Source organism: Acomys minous, assembly GCF_964271855.1.
Source record: "Acomys minous genome assembly, chromosome: 7".
Classification (NCBI taxonomy): Eukaryota; Metazoa; Chordata; class Mammalia; order Rodentia; family Muridae; genus Acomys; species Acomys minous.
Window position 1 is genome coordinate 7,243,464 of NC_140488.1, and position 19,395 is coordinate 7,262,858.

General features: G+C 45.6%; 2 protein-coding genes across 2 annotated transcripts in view; one reads left to right on the top strand and one right to left on the bottom strand.

Annotated features, from left to right (window-relative positions):
- Positions 1 to 369, top strand: part of LOC311601303 (circadian clock protein PASD1-like) — a 46,104-nt gene extending 45,735 nt beyond the window's left edge. Inside the window, exon 9 of the mRNA XM_084788677.1 lies at positions 310 to 369. Within this exon, the coding sequence (XP_084644803.1) occupies positions 310 to 335 (26 nt within the window). The 3' untranslated portion in view covers positions 336 to 369. The remainder of the gene's footprint in view (positions 1 to 309) is intronic.
- The window catches only part of LOC311601305 (circadian clock protein PASD1-like), a 250,428-nt gene that overhangs the window by 146,359 nt on the left and 84,674 nt on the right, over positions 1 to 19,395 (bottom strand). The window lies entirely within an intron of this gene.

The window sequence follows — 19,395 nt, forward strand, 5'->3', positions numbered from 1 at the left end:
CCCTCCTAATTGATTGCATCTTTCCTTCTATTTTCCTGGCCCAATTGGGTCTTCTCCCTTGGTTCCCTCCTCTAGTCACTGTATGTTCTTCTCTCAGTCACCAAGATATCTGCCTGACTCTTCCCTGTAGGCTCAATTTTCTTAGCAAATAGATTTTATTATGAACTTATTGACCAAGAGTACCTCACTGATAACCCAACTAACCTAAATAATAGGAAAAAGAGTTTTAAAAATACAATAATGAAACCATAAAGATATCAGTTCTGAGGAATGGTTATCCTGGCATAATCAGCAGGATTTCTTCTGCAGGAACCTGGAGCAACCAGAACCCATAGCCTCAAATGGAGCCCAGAGCCCCGAAGCCTTCCCTCCAGCAGTTCTCTCTAGGAGCACCTTGAGGCATAGGAATGAATAGCCGAAATTATCCCCAAGTCTCCAAAGGATCCGCCTCTTGTTTTGGGCTCACATATATACCTCTTCTCAGAATTTGTTCAAGCATGTTTTTCAGCTGGTTAATAACCAATCTCCCCCACATGGTGATTTGATTTCTAAGGGGATAAACATCATCTGCTCTCTCACAAGTCTTTTTCTCATCCTCAACTTGTGATCTAAACAAAAACATGTTTATCTCTCCTTCATCTCCCCTTTCTATTAAATAAAATAAGTTATATACAACAAAATAAGAATTATCCAGTAAGTCACATTTACAAGGAACAGTCAGTTTGTTTGTAGTTAAAATTTTTAAGAAATTATTCAACTATCTATCCTATGCTACTGATTCTTATCCTAATATCTACATTTTTCACACTAAACTTATATTACTACTGTTACTATCTAGTCTTCAACCCCATAAGAGATTCCAGAAGGAAAAACTGTTTAATATGAAGGAAGTGCAGGCAAGCAACTTCCAAAAGTATTGACAGGACAGAGAGCTGAGTGTCTGTACTGTCACAAGTTCCTCTTCATTGTTGGGGCATCCCAGCCTTCAGCCAGCCAGCTGGGCCAAGGCATCTTAAAGACTGCTTCTGTACTGTCACAAGTTCCTCTCCATTGTTGGGGCATCCCAGCCTTCAGTTAGCCAGTCCAAAGCATCTTACAGACTGCTCTGAAGCAGGAATCCTGGAGGATTGGCCCACGTAATCCCTGCAAAGCTGGGCAGCTAATTTCTCAGTTTCAGGCTTGATCATAGTGGACGGTCATTCTGTCATCAGCTGTAGAGATAAGCAAAGTTCCTCAGACCAGTGGCTGTCTGCCACTATCTTTTCTTGATGGCTGCGTGATTAGACTCGAGGTGCTGCCAGGAACAGATGTGTCTCTCTGTCATAAAAGCCCTTTATTATTAAATGCCATTTTCTTTGGATCTCTGAAGTGTTTGAAGACCATCTATCTATCTATTCTATCCGTCATCAACCTATTCCTTTGGAAACATATACAAAAAACTTAATAAAGCTTATTCTATAATTAAGTAATTTATTATCTAGTCAGATTTATAAGTGACCAACTAACAATTTCTATCTCTGACCGTACTGAGCAAGTTGTAACAGTTGTATTTCACCTGTTCAAATAAGTTGTACATGTATAAAACATTACATAAATGTCAAACAAAATGATCTTAAGTTTCTACCAGTGTACAATATACAATTTAAGTTTCCATTAACATACCATATACAATACATAAAGCAAATGTTGAAAAAGAAAAAACTTAAATTCCTGTCAATCTTCAATACCAATATGAAATATTTGAATACCAATATAAATTATTTGAGGCCAGCAGATTCAATAATCTACTTTTTATTCTATAAATCTATACCCTCCCTTATATTCTTTCCTTATATTGTCCCTTCTTCACCCTTTATTCCCTAATGTTAGATAAGATAGAAAAATAAGGGAGAAAGAATGATAGAAGAAATCCTTAAATGAAACTTTTATTAACTTACAACTAACCCCCCTAGGCAAAAATGGACATCGATAACCCACCAAAAACCACCACCCCACATATTGGGAATGGGGACATCGTTCTCTTAAAATTACTTTTTGCTGTTTGGGGGAAAACATCTTTTGGGTAACCATAGAAAAATAAGATGTTGGCCAAGCGCTGCAAAAGCTAGCGGTATCTGTTTTGTCCAGTCTTTTTTGGATTGATCCTTGGGACTAGCCCTTTTTAAAGTCAACAGGCATGCAATTTCTTGAGGAAATAGTAGCTGAAGCAGTCTTTGATGTTCAATTGCTCAGGCTACCTGCTTTGTCATGTATTTATTATTTAGACAGCATGTGTGCCTGCACGCCAGAAGAGGGCAGCAGATGTCACTATAGATGGTTCTGAAGCACATGGTTAGTTGTTGGAAATTGAACTCAGGGTCTCTGAGCCATGGTTTGTAGTCATATTGAATATCATTAAAATCCCTAAAGAAAACTGAAACAACCTGATGTTAGCATTTTCTGAGTTCCTGCAGATGTTGGGTTTTTATACTTTTCTGTTTAAGGCCATCTAGGAAAGGAATAATTATATTATTCTACAACTGAATGGCTTATATGACAAATACTGAATACGCTTTTTAGGCTATCTGCCTGCATCTGTAGACACACACAAATGGGTTAAAATATAAAATAAAACCCTCAGTCAAAACTATCTTGTTTGTAAGGACCAAACAAACTACCTTTTGAAAAAGAGACTCCATTTTGCAAAGGAAACTCCATTTTGTGTTCAACCTATCCGAAAGCTGAACCCAGATTCCAGACTAAGCACACACTAGCCTAAACAGAAAAAAAATATTTGCTGACAACACAATCAGCTCACCTTGGGAAAGTCCAAATATACTCTCTGCTGGTGAAGCTGAGTAGCAGGGGGTCTGGCACATAGCAACAACCAATTAGGAAAGGCCAGGCCCAAGTTCCTTATGCCCCCATGACGGCCTCAGCCAATCTTTTCTGTAGGCCAACTTGAACTACATCTAATACCCAACCATGAAACTCTAAGTCTTGTAACTCTCTGCTTGCAGCTTTTCTTCCCAGATGTCATCCAATCATATACTGTAAAACCCATTTCCTTGTCTAAAACCTATATTTAATAAACCCTCTCAGTTGAGACTCCAGGCCACTTCCCTGCACCTGCTGCATCAACGCATTGGAGGTGTGTCCTGGGTTAGAACCTGCAATATAAAGACATCCTTGCCACTGATTTGGACTCTGCTCTTGGGTGGTTTGTTCAGAGAGTCTCTCAAAATTTGGGCATAACATTGTTAATAACTCGAAATATGCCTACTTAAGATAACCAGAGCTGGACTCGTGAACACTTAATATTCCTTCCAAAAAGGAGATAGGTAAGGCCCTTCCTGGGAATATCCTGTCCAAATCCAGCCTACCTAGGAAAGCACTCACAGCCCCGCCAACAAGAGTTGCTGCAGCACACACAAACAGGCTCCCTCTTCTCCACTGCATTCAGTAGTTTGCCAATACTTTACACTTCACCCAGTCCTCAATGTGTCCATCAACTGGCAAGACAGGAGGCAGACCTGTCACTGCTCAAAGCTCATACCTTGGCTTGCAAGCTCTGCCCACTATGCCTACATCATCAGCCTCAGCTGCACCTAAGCATCAAGCCCTGCCTACCACTACTACCTAAGTCATCACAGCCCCACTCACAACACCTCCAGCACAAGCTACCCCAGCAGAGAAAGCTTCTGTCACGGCCCACCAGAAACACATCTACAGCTCCTTAGCTCAACACTCACAGCTTCTCCCTGAGAATATGCAATATTTCCCCCCAAAGACAGGGTTCTCCACCCGTGGGTCGAGACCCCCACACCAGCTATTTATATTGTAATTTGGTTCCATCCCTAAAAGTGGCAAAATTCCAGTTGTGAAATAGCAAGGAAACACATGAGGGGCTGTGTTAAAGAGTCACAGCATTAGGAAGGTTGAAACCCACTGCCCTTCCCTGACCTTTGCAACCACAGCCCCCACCCACTACTCTATCTCAGCAGGTCACAGTGCCCCACTGCTACAGGTGTTCTCTGCCAAATGAAGGTCAAGTGAGGATTCAGCCTTCTGCCCCCTCCTCAGAAAGTGACCACTCACATCATAGCCTTGGCCTGGTGCCCTGCATTCCCTGCTCACTTATCTCACCACTCACACAGCCCAGCCCACGACAACTGCCGCAGCAGAAACAGACCTGGGCCCCCTTCTCCTTCAGCGGTTCTGGGCAACATGAAGTAGGGACCAAAAGTTATACTGACACAATCCAGCAATCAGTGAAAGGCCAGACCTCAATCAAGCCCTGCATTAGCAAGAGAGCTCAGTCCACCACTCTTCAGTCAGCTCTCACAACCCCACACTAGTATACACCTACAAAGCCCCATCCTGCTCTTAGGGTGACTGTGTGTCCTCTCAGGTCAACATCCAGAGCCCAGCCCTATTTTGTATGGGATCACCTAGCCTCCCAGCCTGGCAGCTCCTTAACTCCACACTGCAGGATCCATAGCAATGCCCCCAACACCTCACCACTTCCTGCTTCCCTAGTAATCAGGGGGGCCCTGCACACCCAGATCTGCTCTCACACCCCTGCCTGAGTCTGTCTACCTCCCTGCCTCAGCTCTAAGCACTCCTGAACACCGCCCCTCCCTCATCTTGGCCTGCATCTGTTCCCAAGGGATTCCACAGTGCACAAAGTTTCCTTCTCTAGCTCTTACTAGGTCCAGATCCACCCACCCTTCCACCCTAGCATACAAGCCCCGCCCACCACTATTGACCTCCGCAGTCACAGCCCCACCCACAAGACCAGCACCAGTCCTCCTGCTGCAGGGCACCCTATCTTTACTTCCAAGTTTTCTCAAAGACTCATTCTCCATTCAGCCCTGGCCCCACTTCTGACACTCCTTTTTGACTTCTTTCTAGGCCAGCTGTTATGGACACTTGCCCCTGCCCTCTTTAGAGGTCCTCACGATGAGCCTGATCCAATAGAGTCCCTAATGTTTAGAGCACCCTGTTGCAGTGTTCTCACAGACTGAATGTCTGCAGAAGACCAAGCCTTTAATCCCAGCACTCAGGAGGCAGCAGCAGGATGAGAACTGTGAGTTCAAATCCAGCCAGGTCTACAAAGTGAGTCCAGGATAGCCAAGACTACAGAGAGGGACCCTGTCTCTGGGGACAAAAAAAGAAAAACAAAAGAAAAGAAAAAAGAGAAAAAGAAAAAGAAAAGATGTGTCAGGGGCTGGGCAAAGGCACCTGAGTGGATGATTGTAAACTTCCCTCAACAGTTTTACAGGAGCAGCTGGGGCAGGCCTGACCAATGGTACTCTGTGGTGCTGAGCATCCCCTCACCTGAGGTGGGGATCTTTTGGCCTGAACCTGGATGTGTGGCCAGTACACTGTGAGCTGGAGGCTGTGCTGCCAGGTGACCACAAGGCTGAGCCCACCCAGGGACCCTAAGAGCCAGGCCTGCTCTATTGAGGCTCTGGTCTTTTTATCCCCTCTCTAGAGTCCCCAGAATTAAACTATCTTCAGCTGGCAGAAATGCAGCCCTGCAAGCACACAGGAGGCAAATAGTCTGCTGCTGTGGACAATCTGAAGCAGCCGCATCCCAAGCCTGGGATTAAACCCAAAAGATGTTCACATACCATAACTGGGTTTTTTAAGACACCAAAAATCTTGCTACATCTTTGTCTTAGGCCAAGCAGGTTTATAAGAAGTACTACATCTTATACACCAATTCCAGTGGAGAGATGGGACAAAGTCAGCAGATGTTATCATACAGTGGGACACAGTCAGCAGGAAGCTGTTCAAAGTTACACAGGGGAATCACAGGGGAAACACAGGGCACCTCCAGAGCATTATAGACTGAGCACATAGTGGCCTTGGTTCTGGTAATCACAGCTCCATGTGATTGGAAGAGTTCAGATCACAGGATGTGAAGCAATAGCTCCCCCCAAGGCCCTGACCCCAAGCCATTACCAGCTCTACTATGCATAATTCTGGTTTTAGAGACTGAGCTACATTCCTTCCTTCCCCATACTTCAGTGCTTGTGGGTGGAAAGCTCCCAAGGCCTGGCCCCAGGCTATTACTGGCTCTGCCAAACACAATGCTAATTTTGAGAAGGAAGTAGTTCCTTGTCCATAGGTCAGGCCCTCAGGGAAAGCCTTGGTTGATCAGGCCAGGCCGCAGAAGTTCTCTCCTTTTTAATTATTATTTATTTTTAAAGTCCAGAAGAGTTTACCGGTGTCTGAATATCCAAGAGACTCTTATGTCCTCCAACCAACAAATACCTTCTAGCATTGTGAAAAGAATTATCAGCACACACACTGTAATCATAATATTGAATGGAGGTGGAGGGTTGTAAAGCAGATTAAATGCTGTAACTTGTACAATGCGTCTTTGGCTGGTTTGGATGGGAAATCTGTAAAATTAGAGAGAAACAGGTGATACAAATAATCTGGAATCATTCCCTCCTTTTTGGAACAGAGGGACTTTCCAAGTAAATAATATATGTGGAGGGCTAACATAAGCACTGATTCCAAACATGTTTCAGTTGTTTTTCCTCTCTAAAAGTCCCATAGATGATCACGAGGTCCAGAGCTGTGGCTAACAGCCAAAGGTCTAGTTTAGTCTTTTTTTTTCTTTTTTGTAGACATTATAATAGGATGGGGTTTAATGAGGGGATCTCAGGATATCAACCCTGACCAGGTGGGCACACCCAGGACAATTGAACCGGCCCCTCAGGTTGTCCATCCAGAGGCACAAAGTCCTTTAGAACCACGGACCATGTTAGAGACATGGAACATAGCATCCAAAGGGGGATTGTGCTTTGAAAGCAGAGCATTGGCTCTTTATTGCAACCTGGGGATAATCTATCTGCTTCGGCAATGTGTGGGCTGTTAGAAACTGGAAAATTCAAGTGATGAATGAAGTGGTCTTTTAAACACTGTATATCAGTCTCCATGGACACCACAAACAGCCTATTAGATGCGACAATGGGAAAAGTCATTCTCTTCTGTCACTTTTTTCCTGGTAACATTCTTGGGGCCTAGAAAGGCTGAAAAGGTAGTCAAAGACTAGATAATGGGGCACTTACCAAAAGCGTCTGTTTAACTAATCAAGCTGAAGAGACAGGAGTAGTCACATCTGTGAGACTGGTTTACAGCAATTTCCAGCAGGTCCAGCTCTCAGCAGCTCTGGATGGAGTCTGTTAGCCAGGTAAAAACCTGCTGAGACAAATACAGACTAGGGACAAAAGTTAAAGTTGTGTCTATAAGACATCTGGGGTAGGCTTATGCCTTTAAGACCCAGTAAAAGCATGGACATTCTTTTCTCAGTCCAGAAGACTTGGTATACAGATTGGACAGAGGTGTTTTTAGCATGATGAGAGGCACTCTCAAGTCTATATTCAGAATATCACTAAAGGGAAATTAAAATCTTGGGCTTGGGACTGATTAGTAAGTAGTCAGTGCTCCAGCTTATCAGAACTTTTATCCCTGATCTCTCCAAGGCCTTTATCATGAAGTGGTGTTGCATTTTGTCACATGATTTTTAGCATCTAATGAGATGATCATGTTTTGTTTTTCCTTCCATTTTTTATATGACAGATTACATTGATGGATTTTTATATGTTGAACAACCTGTGCATGCCGGGGATTGAGCCTACTTGGTCATGGCAAACGATATCTTTGATGTGTTCTTGGGCTCCGTTTGTGAGTATATTTTTCATCAGCGTTCATAAGGAAAATTGCCCTGAAATTCTTTTTCGTTGATGGGTCTTTGTGTATTCTAGGTACCAGATTGACTCTGACCCCATAGAGTGAATTTGGTAATGTTCCTTCTGTTTCTATTTTGTGCAATAGTTTGAAGAGTATTGGTATTAGCTCTTCTTTGAAAGTCTGGTAGAATTCTTACATAAAATCATCTGGCCCTGTGGCTTTTATTCCCCCTGGTTGGGAGATATTAAATGACTGCTTCTTTTCCTTAAGGGTTATAGAGGTATTTAACTTGTTTTCCTCATCTTGATTTAAATTTGGTAAGTGGAACCTACCAAGAAAATTGTCCATTTCATTTAGATTTTCCAATTTTGTAGACTATGGGTTATTGAAGTAAGACCTCATGTTTCTTTGGTTTTTTTATCCCCAGTGTGTGTTGTTATGTTCTGTTTTTCCTTTCTGATTTTGTTGACTTGGATATTTTCTCTCTGCCTTTTAGTTAGTTTGGCTAAGTGTGTGTCTTTTGTCTATCTTCTTGACTTTCTTAACAAACGGCCCCTTGCTTCTGTTCACTCTTGGTATTGTCCTCTGTTTCTAGTTTGTTGACTTCAGCTTGAGTTTGATTATTTGCAGCCATCAACTTCTCTTGGGTGTGTCAGCCTCTTTTGTTGTGGAAGCTTCCAGAGGAGCTGTTAATTGGCTAGTATGGAATCTCCCCAATTTCTGTATGAAGGCACTCAGTGCTACAAACTTTCTTCTTAGTACTGCTTTCATCGTGTCCCATAAGCTTGGGTATGTTGTGCCTTCATTTTCATTGAACTTTAGACAGTCTCTAATTTCTTTCTCATTTCTTCCTTGGCCCAGTTGTCACTGAGTAGGGAGTTGCTCATTTTCCATGATCGTGTAGGGTTTTTGTTATTTCTGTTGTTGAGATCCATCTTAATCCATGGTGATCTGAGAAAGCACAATGGGTAATTTCAATTTTTTTGTATACGTTACAGTTTGCTTTGTTACTGATTACATACTGCCAATTTTCAAGAAGTTTCCATGTGGCCCAAAGAAGAGAGAATATTTCTTTGTGCTTGAGTGAAAAGTTCTGTAGATAAACATTGGGTCCTTTGGATTCATTCCATCTGTTGGTTTCATTTTTTCTCTATTTTGTTTCTGCCCCAGTGATTTGTCCATTGGTTAGAGTGGGGCACTGAATTCTTTCACAATTGAGGTGTCTGCACTGTTCAATGCTTTTAGCTTTAGTTGCAACTTTGTTCTGGTTTGGTTTTCATTTTTTTAAAAAATAAATCTGGGTGCTCTTGTATATTGTTCAAAGGTGTTCTGAATTGGGATGCCCTCTTGGTAGGCTTTTCCTGTGGTGAGAATGGCATATTCTTCCCCATCTCTTTTCACTACTATAGGTTGAAATTCTATTGCTTCATGCTGTACTACTCTATTAAAGAGCTGGCTCTGGAGTTGGATTAGACACTCTGTCTCCCAACCCAAGCAAGCTTGTTTTAAAATTTCCTCCAACATACCTATCCTGGGTCAGGAGATCATCTGACACTAGGACAAAGATAGAAAGCAAAGCTAAACAGCCCAAGAAAAGACACTATGTGACTTCAAAGGGCTAAAACATAAGCTGTACCTTAGGATCTTAAAGAAAAAAATTTTTTTAAAGATGTCTTTATTATTTAGACCGCATATGTGCCTACAAGCCAGAAGAGGGCACCAGATGTCACTATAGATGGTTGTGAACCACATGGTTAGTTGCTGGAAATTGAACTCAGGGTCTCTGAGCCAGGACTTATAGTCTTATTGAATATCGTTAAAAATCCATAAAGGAAACTGAAACAACCTGATGTTAGCATTTTCTGAGTTCCTGTTGATGTTGGGTTTTTATAATTTCCTGTTTAATGCCATCTAGGATACGGATAACTATATTATTCTACCATTGAATGGCTTATATGACAAATACTGAATACACTCTTCAGGGTATCTCTCTGCATCTGCAGTCACACACAAATGGGTTAATATATAAAATAAAACCCTCAGTCTAAACTATCTTATTTGTAAGGACCAAACAAACTGCCTTTGGTAAAAGAAACTCCATTTTGTGTTAATCCTAGCCTAGGGCTGAACTCAGATTCCAGATCAAGCACAAACTAGCCTAAACACAAAAAATATCCCATGGCAGCACAATCAACTCACCTTGGGAAACTCCAAATATACTCTCTGCTGGTCTGCAGGGAGTCTGGAGCATAGTAACAACCAATTAGGAGAGGCCAGGCCAAAGTTCCTAAAGCCCCCATGACTGCTTAGGGCAATCTTTTCTATAGGCCAACTGGCCCCTACACCTATTACCCAACCATGAAACTCTAAGTCTTGTAACTCTTTGCTTGCAGCTTTTCTGCCCAGATGTCATCCAATCATAGACTGTAGAACCCAATTCTTTGTCTAAAACCTACAACAAACCCCTCTCCATTGAGACTCCAGGCCACTTCTGTGGGAAGCCGCGCCCACATTCGCCATTACAAGATGGCGCTGACACCCTGTGTCCCATGCTGACAAACGACTAATCTGCGCATGTGCGAAGGGATTTTCCACTTGTTGTGCTCTGCCTCTCCCGTGGCATCATCTCGCCCGATGAGCAACAGCCAATCAGGGACTGACACGTCCTAAGCGGAGGACAGTTTCCTATATAAGGGAGGGGTTTCTGCTGTTTGCTCTCTCTGTCTCCGTTTTTCGTGTTGTAAGCTTATGCTCTTCCTCTCAAGAGGCAGTAAAGCTTTACTGCAGAAGGATCCTGTTTGTGTGTGCAGCGTCGTTCTTGCTGACGAGACGGTAACGCTAGCCACACACTTCCCTGCACCTGCTGCATCAGCGCTTTAGAGGTGTGTCCTGGGTTCCAACCTGCAATATAAACAGAACCTTGTCACTGCATTTGGACTGGGCTCTTGGGTGATCTGTTCAGAGAGTCTCTCAATATTTGCCCATAACATTGTTATTAACTCCAAATATGCCTACTTTAGATAACCAGAGCTGGACTCATAAACACTTAATATTCCTCCCAAAAAAGAGATAGGGAAGACGATTGGCCCTTCCTGGGAAATATACAGTTCAAATCCAGCCCACCTAGGAAAGCACTCACAGCCCCACCCACAAGAGTTGCTGCAGCCCACACAAACAGGCTCCCTCTTCTCCACTGCATTCAGTAGTTTTGCCAACACTTTACACTTCACCCAGCCCTCATCTTGTCCATCAGCTGGCCAGACAGGAGGCAGACCTGTTACTGCTCAAAGCTCCTACCTTGGCTTGCAAGCTCTGCCCACTATGCCTACATCATCAGCCTCAGATGCACCTAAGCATCAAGCCCCGCCTTCCACTACTACCTAAGTCATCCCAGCCCCACTCACAACACCTGCAGCACAAGCAAAGGCAGCAGAGACAGCGTCTGTCCCCCCACCGGATCCTATAACTCTTTAACTCAGGACTCTCATAGCTTCTCCCTGTGAATGTACAATGATTCACCCCCCCCCCCCCCGTACAGACAGGGTTCTCATCCCATGGGTCGCGACCCCCACACCAGCTATGTATGTTGAGGTTCCATTTGTAACAGTGGCAAAATTCCAGTTGTGAAATAGCAAGGAAACACATGAGGGGCTGTGTTAAAGAGTCACAGCATTAGGAAGGTTGAAACCCACTGCCCTTCCCTGACCTTTGCAACCACAGCCCCCACCCACTACTCTATCTCAGCAGGTCACAGTGCCCCACTGCTACAGGTGTTCTCTGCCAAATGAAGGTCAAGTGAGGATTCAGCCTTCTACCCCCTCCTCAGAAAGTGACCACTCACATCATAGCCTTGGCCTGGTGCTCTGCATTCCCTGCTCACTTATCTCACCACTCACACAGCCCAGCCCACAACAACTGCCACAGCAGAAACAGCCCTTGGACACACTTCTCCTTCAGCAGGTCCACACAACACTCAGTAGGTATCAAAAGTTATACTGACACAATCCAGCACTGAGCTAAAGGCCAGACTACCTCAATCAAGCTCTGCATCAGCAAGAGAGCTCAGCCCACCACTCTTCAGTCAGCTCTCACAACCCCACACTAAGTATACACCTACACAGCCCCATCCTGCTTTTAGGGTGACCCTGCCCCCTCTCAGGTCAAGATCCAGAGCCCAGCCCAATTTTGTAAGAGATCACCTAGCCTCCCACCCTGGCTGCCCCTTACCTCCACACTGCAGGATCCATAGCCACGCCCCCAACACCTCACCACTTCCTGCTTCCTGAGTAATTTAGTGGGCCCAACACATCCAAGTTGGCCCTCACACCTCTGCCTCAGTCTGTCTACCTCCCTGCCTCAGCTGTTAGCACTCCTGAACACCGCCCCTCCCCCTCCCCTGCCAGCACCTGTTCCCAAGGGATTCCACAGTGCACAAAGTTTCCTTCTCTAACACTTACTAGGTCCAGATCCACCCACCCTTCCACCCTAGGATACAAGCCCTGCTCACCACTATGACCTCAGCAGTCACAGCCCCACCCACAAGACCAGCACCAGTCCTTTCTCTGCAGGGCACCCTATCCTTACTTCCAAGTTTTCTCACAGACTCATCCTCCATTCAGCCCTGGGCCATCCCCTGACACACCTTTTTGACTTCTTTCTGGGCCTCCTGTTATGGACCCTTGCCCCTGTCCTCTTTAGCAGGTCCTCAGGATGTGCCTGATCCAATAGTGTCCCTAATGGTTAGAGCAGCCTTCTCCAGTGATCTCACAGACTGTATGTCTGCAGAAGATCGACCCTCAAATCTTAGTACTCAGGAGGAAGAGACAGACTGAGAACTGAGTTCAAGACCAGCCTGGTCTAAAAAGTGAGTCCAGGATAGCCAAGGATACACAGAGAGACCCTGTCTCTGGGAAAAAAAAAAAGAAAAAGAAAAAAGTAACGTTGGAAAGCAAAATGAAAAAGAAAATAATAGATGTGTCATGGGCTGGACAAAGGCACCTGAGTGGATGGTTGAAAACATCCCTCAACAGTTTTACAGGAGCAGCTGGCTCAGGCCTGACCAATGGTACTCTGTGGTGCTGTGCATCCCCTCACCTGGTGTGGGGGTCTTTCGACCTGAACCTCAATGCATGGCCATGACACTGTGAACTGGAGGCCTTTGCTGCCTGGTGACCACAAGGCTCAGCCCAGAATGGGACCCTAAGTCTGAAAGCCCTGGAATCCACTTGAAGAGAAGAAAGCAAGGAAACTCTGGAGCAGAGTTTGTGCCCTTTGCTCTCCTGTGGCTGTGGTCTCCCTCCTGGAGGGTCTCAAGCAGTGCTGGGCCTGCCCCACCTCCTGCCACCCACTCTTCCTCCTTCCTCCTGAGTGTGGAGGCAGGCAGGTGGCAAGCTCTGTGCTGCTCCTCCTGGGCCCTCCCCTTCTTGCCATTAGGCTGTGAGCTCAGTGAGGAGGCCCAGGTCACATGGCCTGTGTGCCCTGAAACTCCACTGACATTGATGCTCTGCTGCTTCTCAACAACATGCCCAGCAGTGGGGTTTTGCTTAAGGGCAGGACATGCAAACCTGGGGTTTGGTGCTCTTGTGCCTGTCTGTGCAGTTTGACAGTCTGGGGTGGGGGAGGGGAAGAGGCACTCACTGGATAGGATGGAGGCTTCTAGAGAAAGGCCCCCACATGGTCCTGCCAACAGAAGTGGCCATGCCTGAGGGAATGCAGAGGAGGGAGTGTCCCCTTGCCCTATTCAGGTGTCACAACAGTGTGAGTTGACATCAGCATAGAGACAATCAGTCCTCTGATTGTCCTGCCTGCTGACTCACTCTGAGGTCACTGCCTCCAGTACCAACCCTAAATTCAGCTGAGAAGCATTTGCAGAAGATTCCATGCTTCCCCTTTTGCTCAACAAATTCTGGACTCTTAGGTCCAAAGACATCTAGTTCCCCTTCACCGAAAGGAACCACTTCCCTTCTGTCATGCAAAATGGGCAGATAGCTTTGTCTGATGCCTATGAGCACAACAAAGCTCATGCTGGCTTCCTGGCTACCTCAGTATAACAAATGTCTGCTTAAAAGTCAGTGAGTTACAAAAAAAAAAAAAAAACACAGGAAGGATTACTAAGCATGGTTGCTGGGATCTCATTGAATGACTTACTTTGTGATTATCAGATTTTACTTGGGTAAAGCAATCTTTATTTTCCTTCATAGATAAGGTTTCTTTCTTTCTCTTCTCTCTCTCTCTGTGTCTCTGTCTCTGTCTCTGTCTCTCTCTCTCTCTCTCTCTCTCTCTCTCTCCTTCTTCCTTTTTTTTTTCTTTTTTCTGAAGATAAGCTTCCTCTGTGTACCCTTTTCTGTCGTAGATCCACATTTTAGACCTGGCTTGCCTCAAACTCACCTAGATCTGCCTGCCTCTGGCTCCCTTAGTTCTGAGATCACAGGCTTGCACCATGACACCTGGCCCTAAAATCACCTTTTATTGTTACATAAAAAAGGTACCACTGCACTTAACACCAGCACTCACTCGGGGGATGCCAAAGCAGGTGGAACTCTATGAGGTCAATGCCTGCCTGGTCTACAGAGTGAGTTCCAGGACAACCAGGCCTAAAACAGAGAAACCGTGTCTCGAAGTAAGAAAAGGCATCTTTTGCAAGTCAATTTCTACATAGCCAAAGTTCCTATCTGATCTAGGGGCTATCAGGAAAGAACCATCACTTCAGACATATGAGATTTCCTGGGTTGCCAGACAGGTCAGAGCACTGGGTGTTTGTAAAGGCTCTGAGAAACTTTCAAGACAATAACACAAAGACTCAGAGATAATGATCACTGACCAAAGGCAGCTTCACAGCTTAGCTGCTGTCACTCCAGATTCAGGCTAGATACAATGGGTCTGCTAAAAATCTGCTGCCCACTAGCCCTTTTGTTCTGACCCCGATTCCTAGAAGGTAGGTCTCTAGGAGCCCTGACTCAGAGACACATGGCCAGAAATGTACAGCTTCACCCCATCTAATTGTTATGGTGTGACCAACTGCATTCTGCCTCCTCTTAGCTTTCCAGAAGTGCGAGGAGGGCAGGTCTCTGTCGTTAGATCCGCAGTTTCTCATCATCAGGCCGTGTTTGCTGTGCTCAGAACTCTCAGCAGCCTACAAGGTTGTGTGGAGCTGGAAGCTCACTCGGTACTCACCAGGCTGCCGCTGAGGCACCAGAACCAAGTTTCAGACCCCAAAGCCCATGCTAGAAGCCCATACCTAGGAGAGAGGAGCAGGATATATTCCAAAATGGACTTCTCCTCACTTGGGGAGGACCGTGTGTCCACTGAGGGCTCAGAGGAGACAGGGTGAAATGGTACTGAGAAGGCAGCTAAGTAAAGGCCCTGTCAGCTCCCTCTCACAGTGCAGACTCTAAAGGCAAGGCAACATTGAGCCACCATTTGTTTGCAGAACATGGCCCACTCCGTGCTATTCCCAGACCCATCCAGACTGTCATGCCCTCATGATGGGGATGGTAAAGAGGCTCTCCCTCCTGTGGTGCCCCAACATTGTTGACATGGCCCCAAGTATCTCAGTATTTAGGGAAATGGAGAACTGCAAGAAAATGCCCTCAGTACTAAAGATCTCCTGCTGCACTGTGGATTGCACAGATAAACAGCAGTTAGTGTCTGTGCCCCGCCCCCCACATCATGTGTGCTTCCTCATGTTGTTATTTCAGCCCACACCCATGTAGTGTATGAACAGCATCCAGAAGACCAGGTGCCAAGTCCAGGGCCAGGCACTGAGTGGACACTGATGCCCAGGCAAATGTGTGATGAACAGGGAAAGCCCCCAATCCTTCTGCAGTGCAAGAGCTCTGTGGAGAGGTTCCCCCAGCAAGGAAGGTTGGCTCCCATCCAGCTATTTCTTATCTTACAAATACTAAATATAGCTCTGATTCCTTGAGGTTGACGAACATGTATTAGGTGGCCAGGTGAAATGGCACACAGCTGCAATCCCAGCACCTTGGAGACAAAGACAGGCAGATCTTTGTGAGTCCCAGGCCAATCTGGTCTACAACAGGAGTCCAGGACAGCCAAGGCTACCAAGAGAAACCCTTTCTCAATAAGCCAAAAAAAAAAATATCTTAAGTGGAGGACATTTTGTAGCAAGCCTTTGCAGGTTCCTTTACAAAGTTTCTAGCGTCTGTCTTCCTCATGTGTCAGGCAATTTCCTACCCCGAAGCGATGTGAGGAAAGGCTTGCTTCTAGCAACCCAGGGTACAGTAGTGTTCATCTCTTAGCAGACAGGCAATCATTTGAGGTGTGCTTACACAGGGCTAAGGGATGCTTTGCTCTGACCCAGGGCTGCTGCTAAGAAACTTCCTGACAACATCTGCAGAGGGCAGGGACCCAGGAGAATGGAATCTTGTGCTTCCAGATACATGAGCAGTGTGAGGAGACATCACCAGGTCAGTAGCTATAGCCTTCTGCACCCAGTTTGCTGAGGGCACAAAACTGTGGCTGCTGTCCATGGAAGGGCAAGGCTGACCCAAGGATGTAGAAGCTTTAGCCTCTGCAACACTGGCAAGGGTTACTTAGCATAGCACGCAAACTCTGGGCTCAACTTTAAGATGTTTATTCAGCACCACGAGATTTGTTTCAATGTAATAAGAACTGAAACTGGCCTATTTTCAAAAAATGATGACTTTTTCCCAGTCATTAGTGCACTTGGATTTCATGAGCTTGTTTTGTTTTTGAATGGTGTGCAGATTATACTTGTGTTATGTGTGTATTGCTCCTCCTTGTCCATCTCTTCCTCCTCTTCCTCCCCTTCCTCCCCTTCCTCTCACTCCTCCTCTTCCTCCTAAGCGGCCTCTCTTAGGGATATGGTTGAGAGGTCAGCTTTCATGATGGAATGGCAAGTCTACATAGACATCACGTACCAGAGGTATGGACATCACGTACCAGAGGTGTGCTGTGGAGCTACCTGGTGCAGGCACTGCCCCTTCGATCTTACCAGTATCCGATGGAGGAACCGTCCCATGATCAGATGTGCCATCTCTGCTCAGGCCACTTGTCTCCTGAGGTGGGCAGTTGCCAGGGGGCACTTACAGGGATGTTGCTCTTTTTCAGTGTACTAGAAGGCCCTTAGGAAAGGTTGCCTGCAGGTGTCTGTGTGTTGGGAAACCCCTGTTGGGACTTCATGCCATCTTTCTTGGCCTTATGTTTCAGAGGGGAATGTCTGGGAGGTAAAATCCTCATCTATTTGTGGATGTGGCCCTGCTCTTGTCAATGGAGATTGTGCCTCGCTCACCACAGCCACATTAGTCAATTTGCTCCCCACAGTATTCCCCAGGAGCTCTGGCTTGTCCCCCTGGAAGTTGAAGTAGCCATAGATGTAAAACAAAATGGATTAGGCTAGCCAATTTGAAACACAGCTGTACTGAACACATGACATCCTACTGATCTTTTTTGTGATGCAGAGAATGACAGAAGTGACTGGTGAAAGGTGTGCTGTGCTGTGGTAGGACCCCAGTAAAGAGAAATGACTCATGTGTAAGGTGGTGATACTGTTGGACCCTAGAGTCCACTCGGGTAGTAGGGGGTCGTCACGAGAGACCACTTGAGGACCACAGTGTTGATGCAAAAGCACAAGGTTTATTGCTGATGCGTGTCAGGGGGACTCAGCACTCACCCGGGAGGGGGGGAGGCACACCCCGAGTCACTGTTACAGACTTTTTAAAGGCTAAAACCGCAAATGTTAGGAGGGGCTGCATGCCCTATGTTAGGATTGGCTCTGGTGGTCGCTAGGGGTGCTTGTCTAATTATTATTGGCTACTGCAGGGGTTTTTGGTCTCGGGAGCTGTTCTTGGCAAAGAGGGGTGTTGGGGAGATTTCAGAGAATTTCCAGATGGTAATTGTTTACCTTAGTTGAAATTGTTTATCTTGGTTGGCCACCTTGATCTCAGAACCTGAAGCTGAGCTGGCCTGCAATTCTTTTTGGGTCATTTTCCCAAGCTTGCCTGGGTCATGTTCCCAGGCTGGCTGAGAGAGGGGCCTTACAATACATGTATGTGACATAAACTGGCTTCTCCTCTGCCTACCTGACTGCCTGTCTTCAGACATCTAAAGGGACAAACTAGAGTGCATTGTCAAAGTCTTTTACCCTTTAGTAAACAACACTGTCTGTGAATGAGGAGCTTGAAGCACATTGTTAATGGGGTGTGTAGATAGGAAGAGGTTCTCTTCACAAAAAGTGGGAAACAAGGAAAAGCTTTGTAAGTTACCATGATTTTCCAGTCTTCTCCAGAGCAGAGCTGGCAAAGAAAGGTCTTCCAGCTTTCCTTCTCAAAACTCTTCTGGGGGCTCCTTCTCCAGCTGCTGCTGCTAGAAAGGGATATCTCAACCCTGAGGACCTGAGGAGCCCTGGATCCTGAGCCTTGCTCATCCCTCTCTTCTTCCTCTTCTTCCTCTTCCTCCTCCTCTTCCTCTTCTTCTTCTTCTTCTTCTTCTTCTTCTTCTTCTTCTTCTTCTTCTTCTTCCTCCTCCTCCTCTTCCTCCTCCTCCTCCTCATCCTCCTTTATCTTTTTCTTAATATTATTTTCTTTAATCGGTTGGTTTTTCAAGACAGGATTTCTCTGTATGGCCTTGGCTGTCCTGGACTCCCTCATATTCACAGAGATCTGCTTGTCTCTGACCCCCACAAGTGCTGGGATTACAGGCCTGCACCACAGCACCTGGCTTCCAAAATCTACTTATCACCTCTTTTCTCATGACCATGTGACAAAGCAGCAGCAAGACAAAAAGCCAGGCCTGCTCTCTTGAGGCTCTGGCCTTTTCATCCCCTCTCTAGAGTCCCCAGAATTAAACTATCTCCAGTTGGCAGAAATGCAGCCCTGCCAACCACACAGGAGGCAAGTAGTCTGCTGCTGTGGACAATCTGAAGCAGCCACATAGCCCAGGCCTGGGATTAAAACCAAAAGATATTTACATACCATAACTGGGTTTTTTAAGACACCAAAAATCTCGCTACAGCTTTGTCTTAGGCCAAGCAGGTTTATAAGAAGTACTACATCATATACACCAATTCCAGTGGAGAGATGGGACAAAGTCAGCAGATGTTATCATACAGTGGGACACAGTCAGCAGGAAGTTGTGCAAAGTTACACAGGGGAATCACAGGGGAAACACAGGGCACCTCCAGAGCATTATAGACTGAGCACATAGTGATCTTTGTTCTGGTAATCACAGCCCCTTGTGATCAGAAGACTTGAGGTCACAGGATGTGGAGCCACAGCTCCTCCAAGGCCCCTGCTCCACGCCATTACCAGCTTTACTATGCATAATTCTGGTTTTAGAGAATGAGCTACATTCCTTCCTTCCCCATACATCAGTGCTTCTGGGGGGAAAGCTCCCAAGGCCTGGTCCAGGCTATTACTGGCTCCAAGAAACAGGATCCTAATTTTGAGAAGAAGGATATAGTGCCTTGTCCATAGGTCAGAGCCTCAGGGAAAGCCTCGGTTGATCAGGCCAGGCCTCAGAAGTTCTCTCCTTTTTAATTATTATTATTTATTTTTAAAGTCCAGATGAGTTTACTGGTGTCTGAATATTCAAGAGACTTCTATGTCCTCCAACCAACAAATACCTTCCAGCACTGTGAAAAGAATTATCAATACACGTATTATAATCACAATATTGAATGGAGGTGGAGGGTTGTAAAGCAGATTAAATCCTGTAACTAGTACA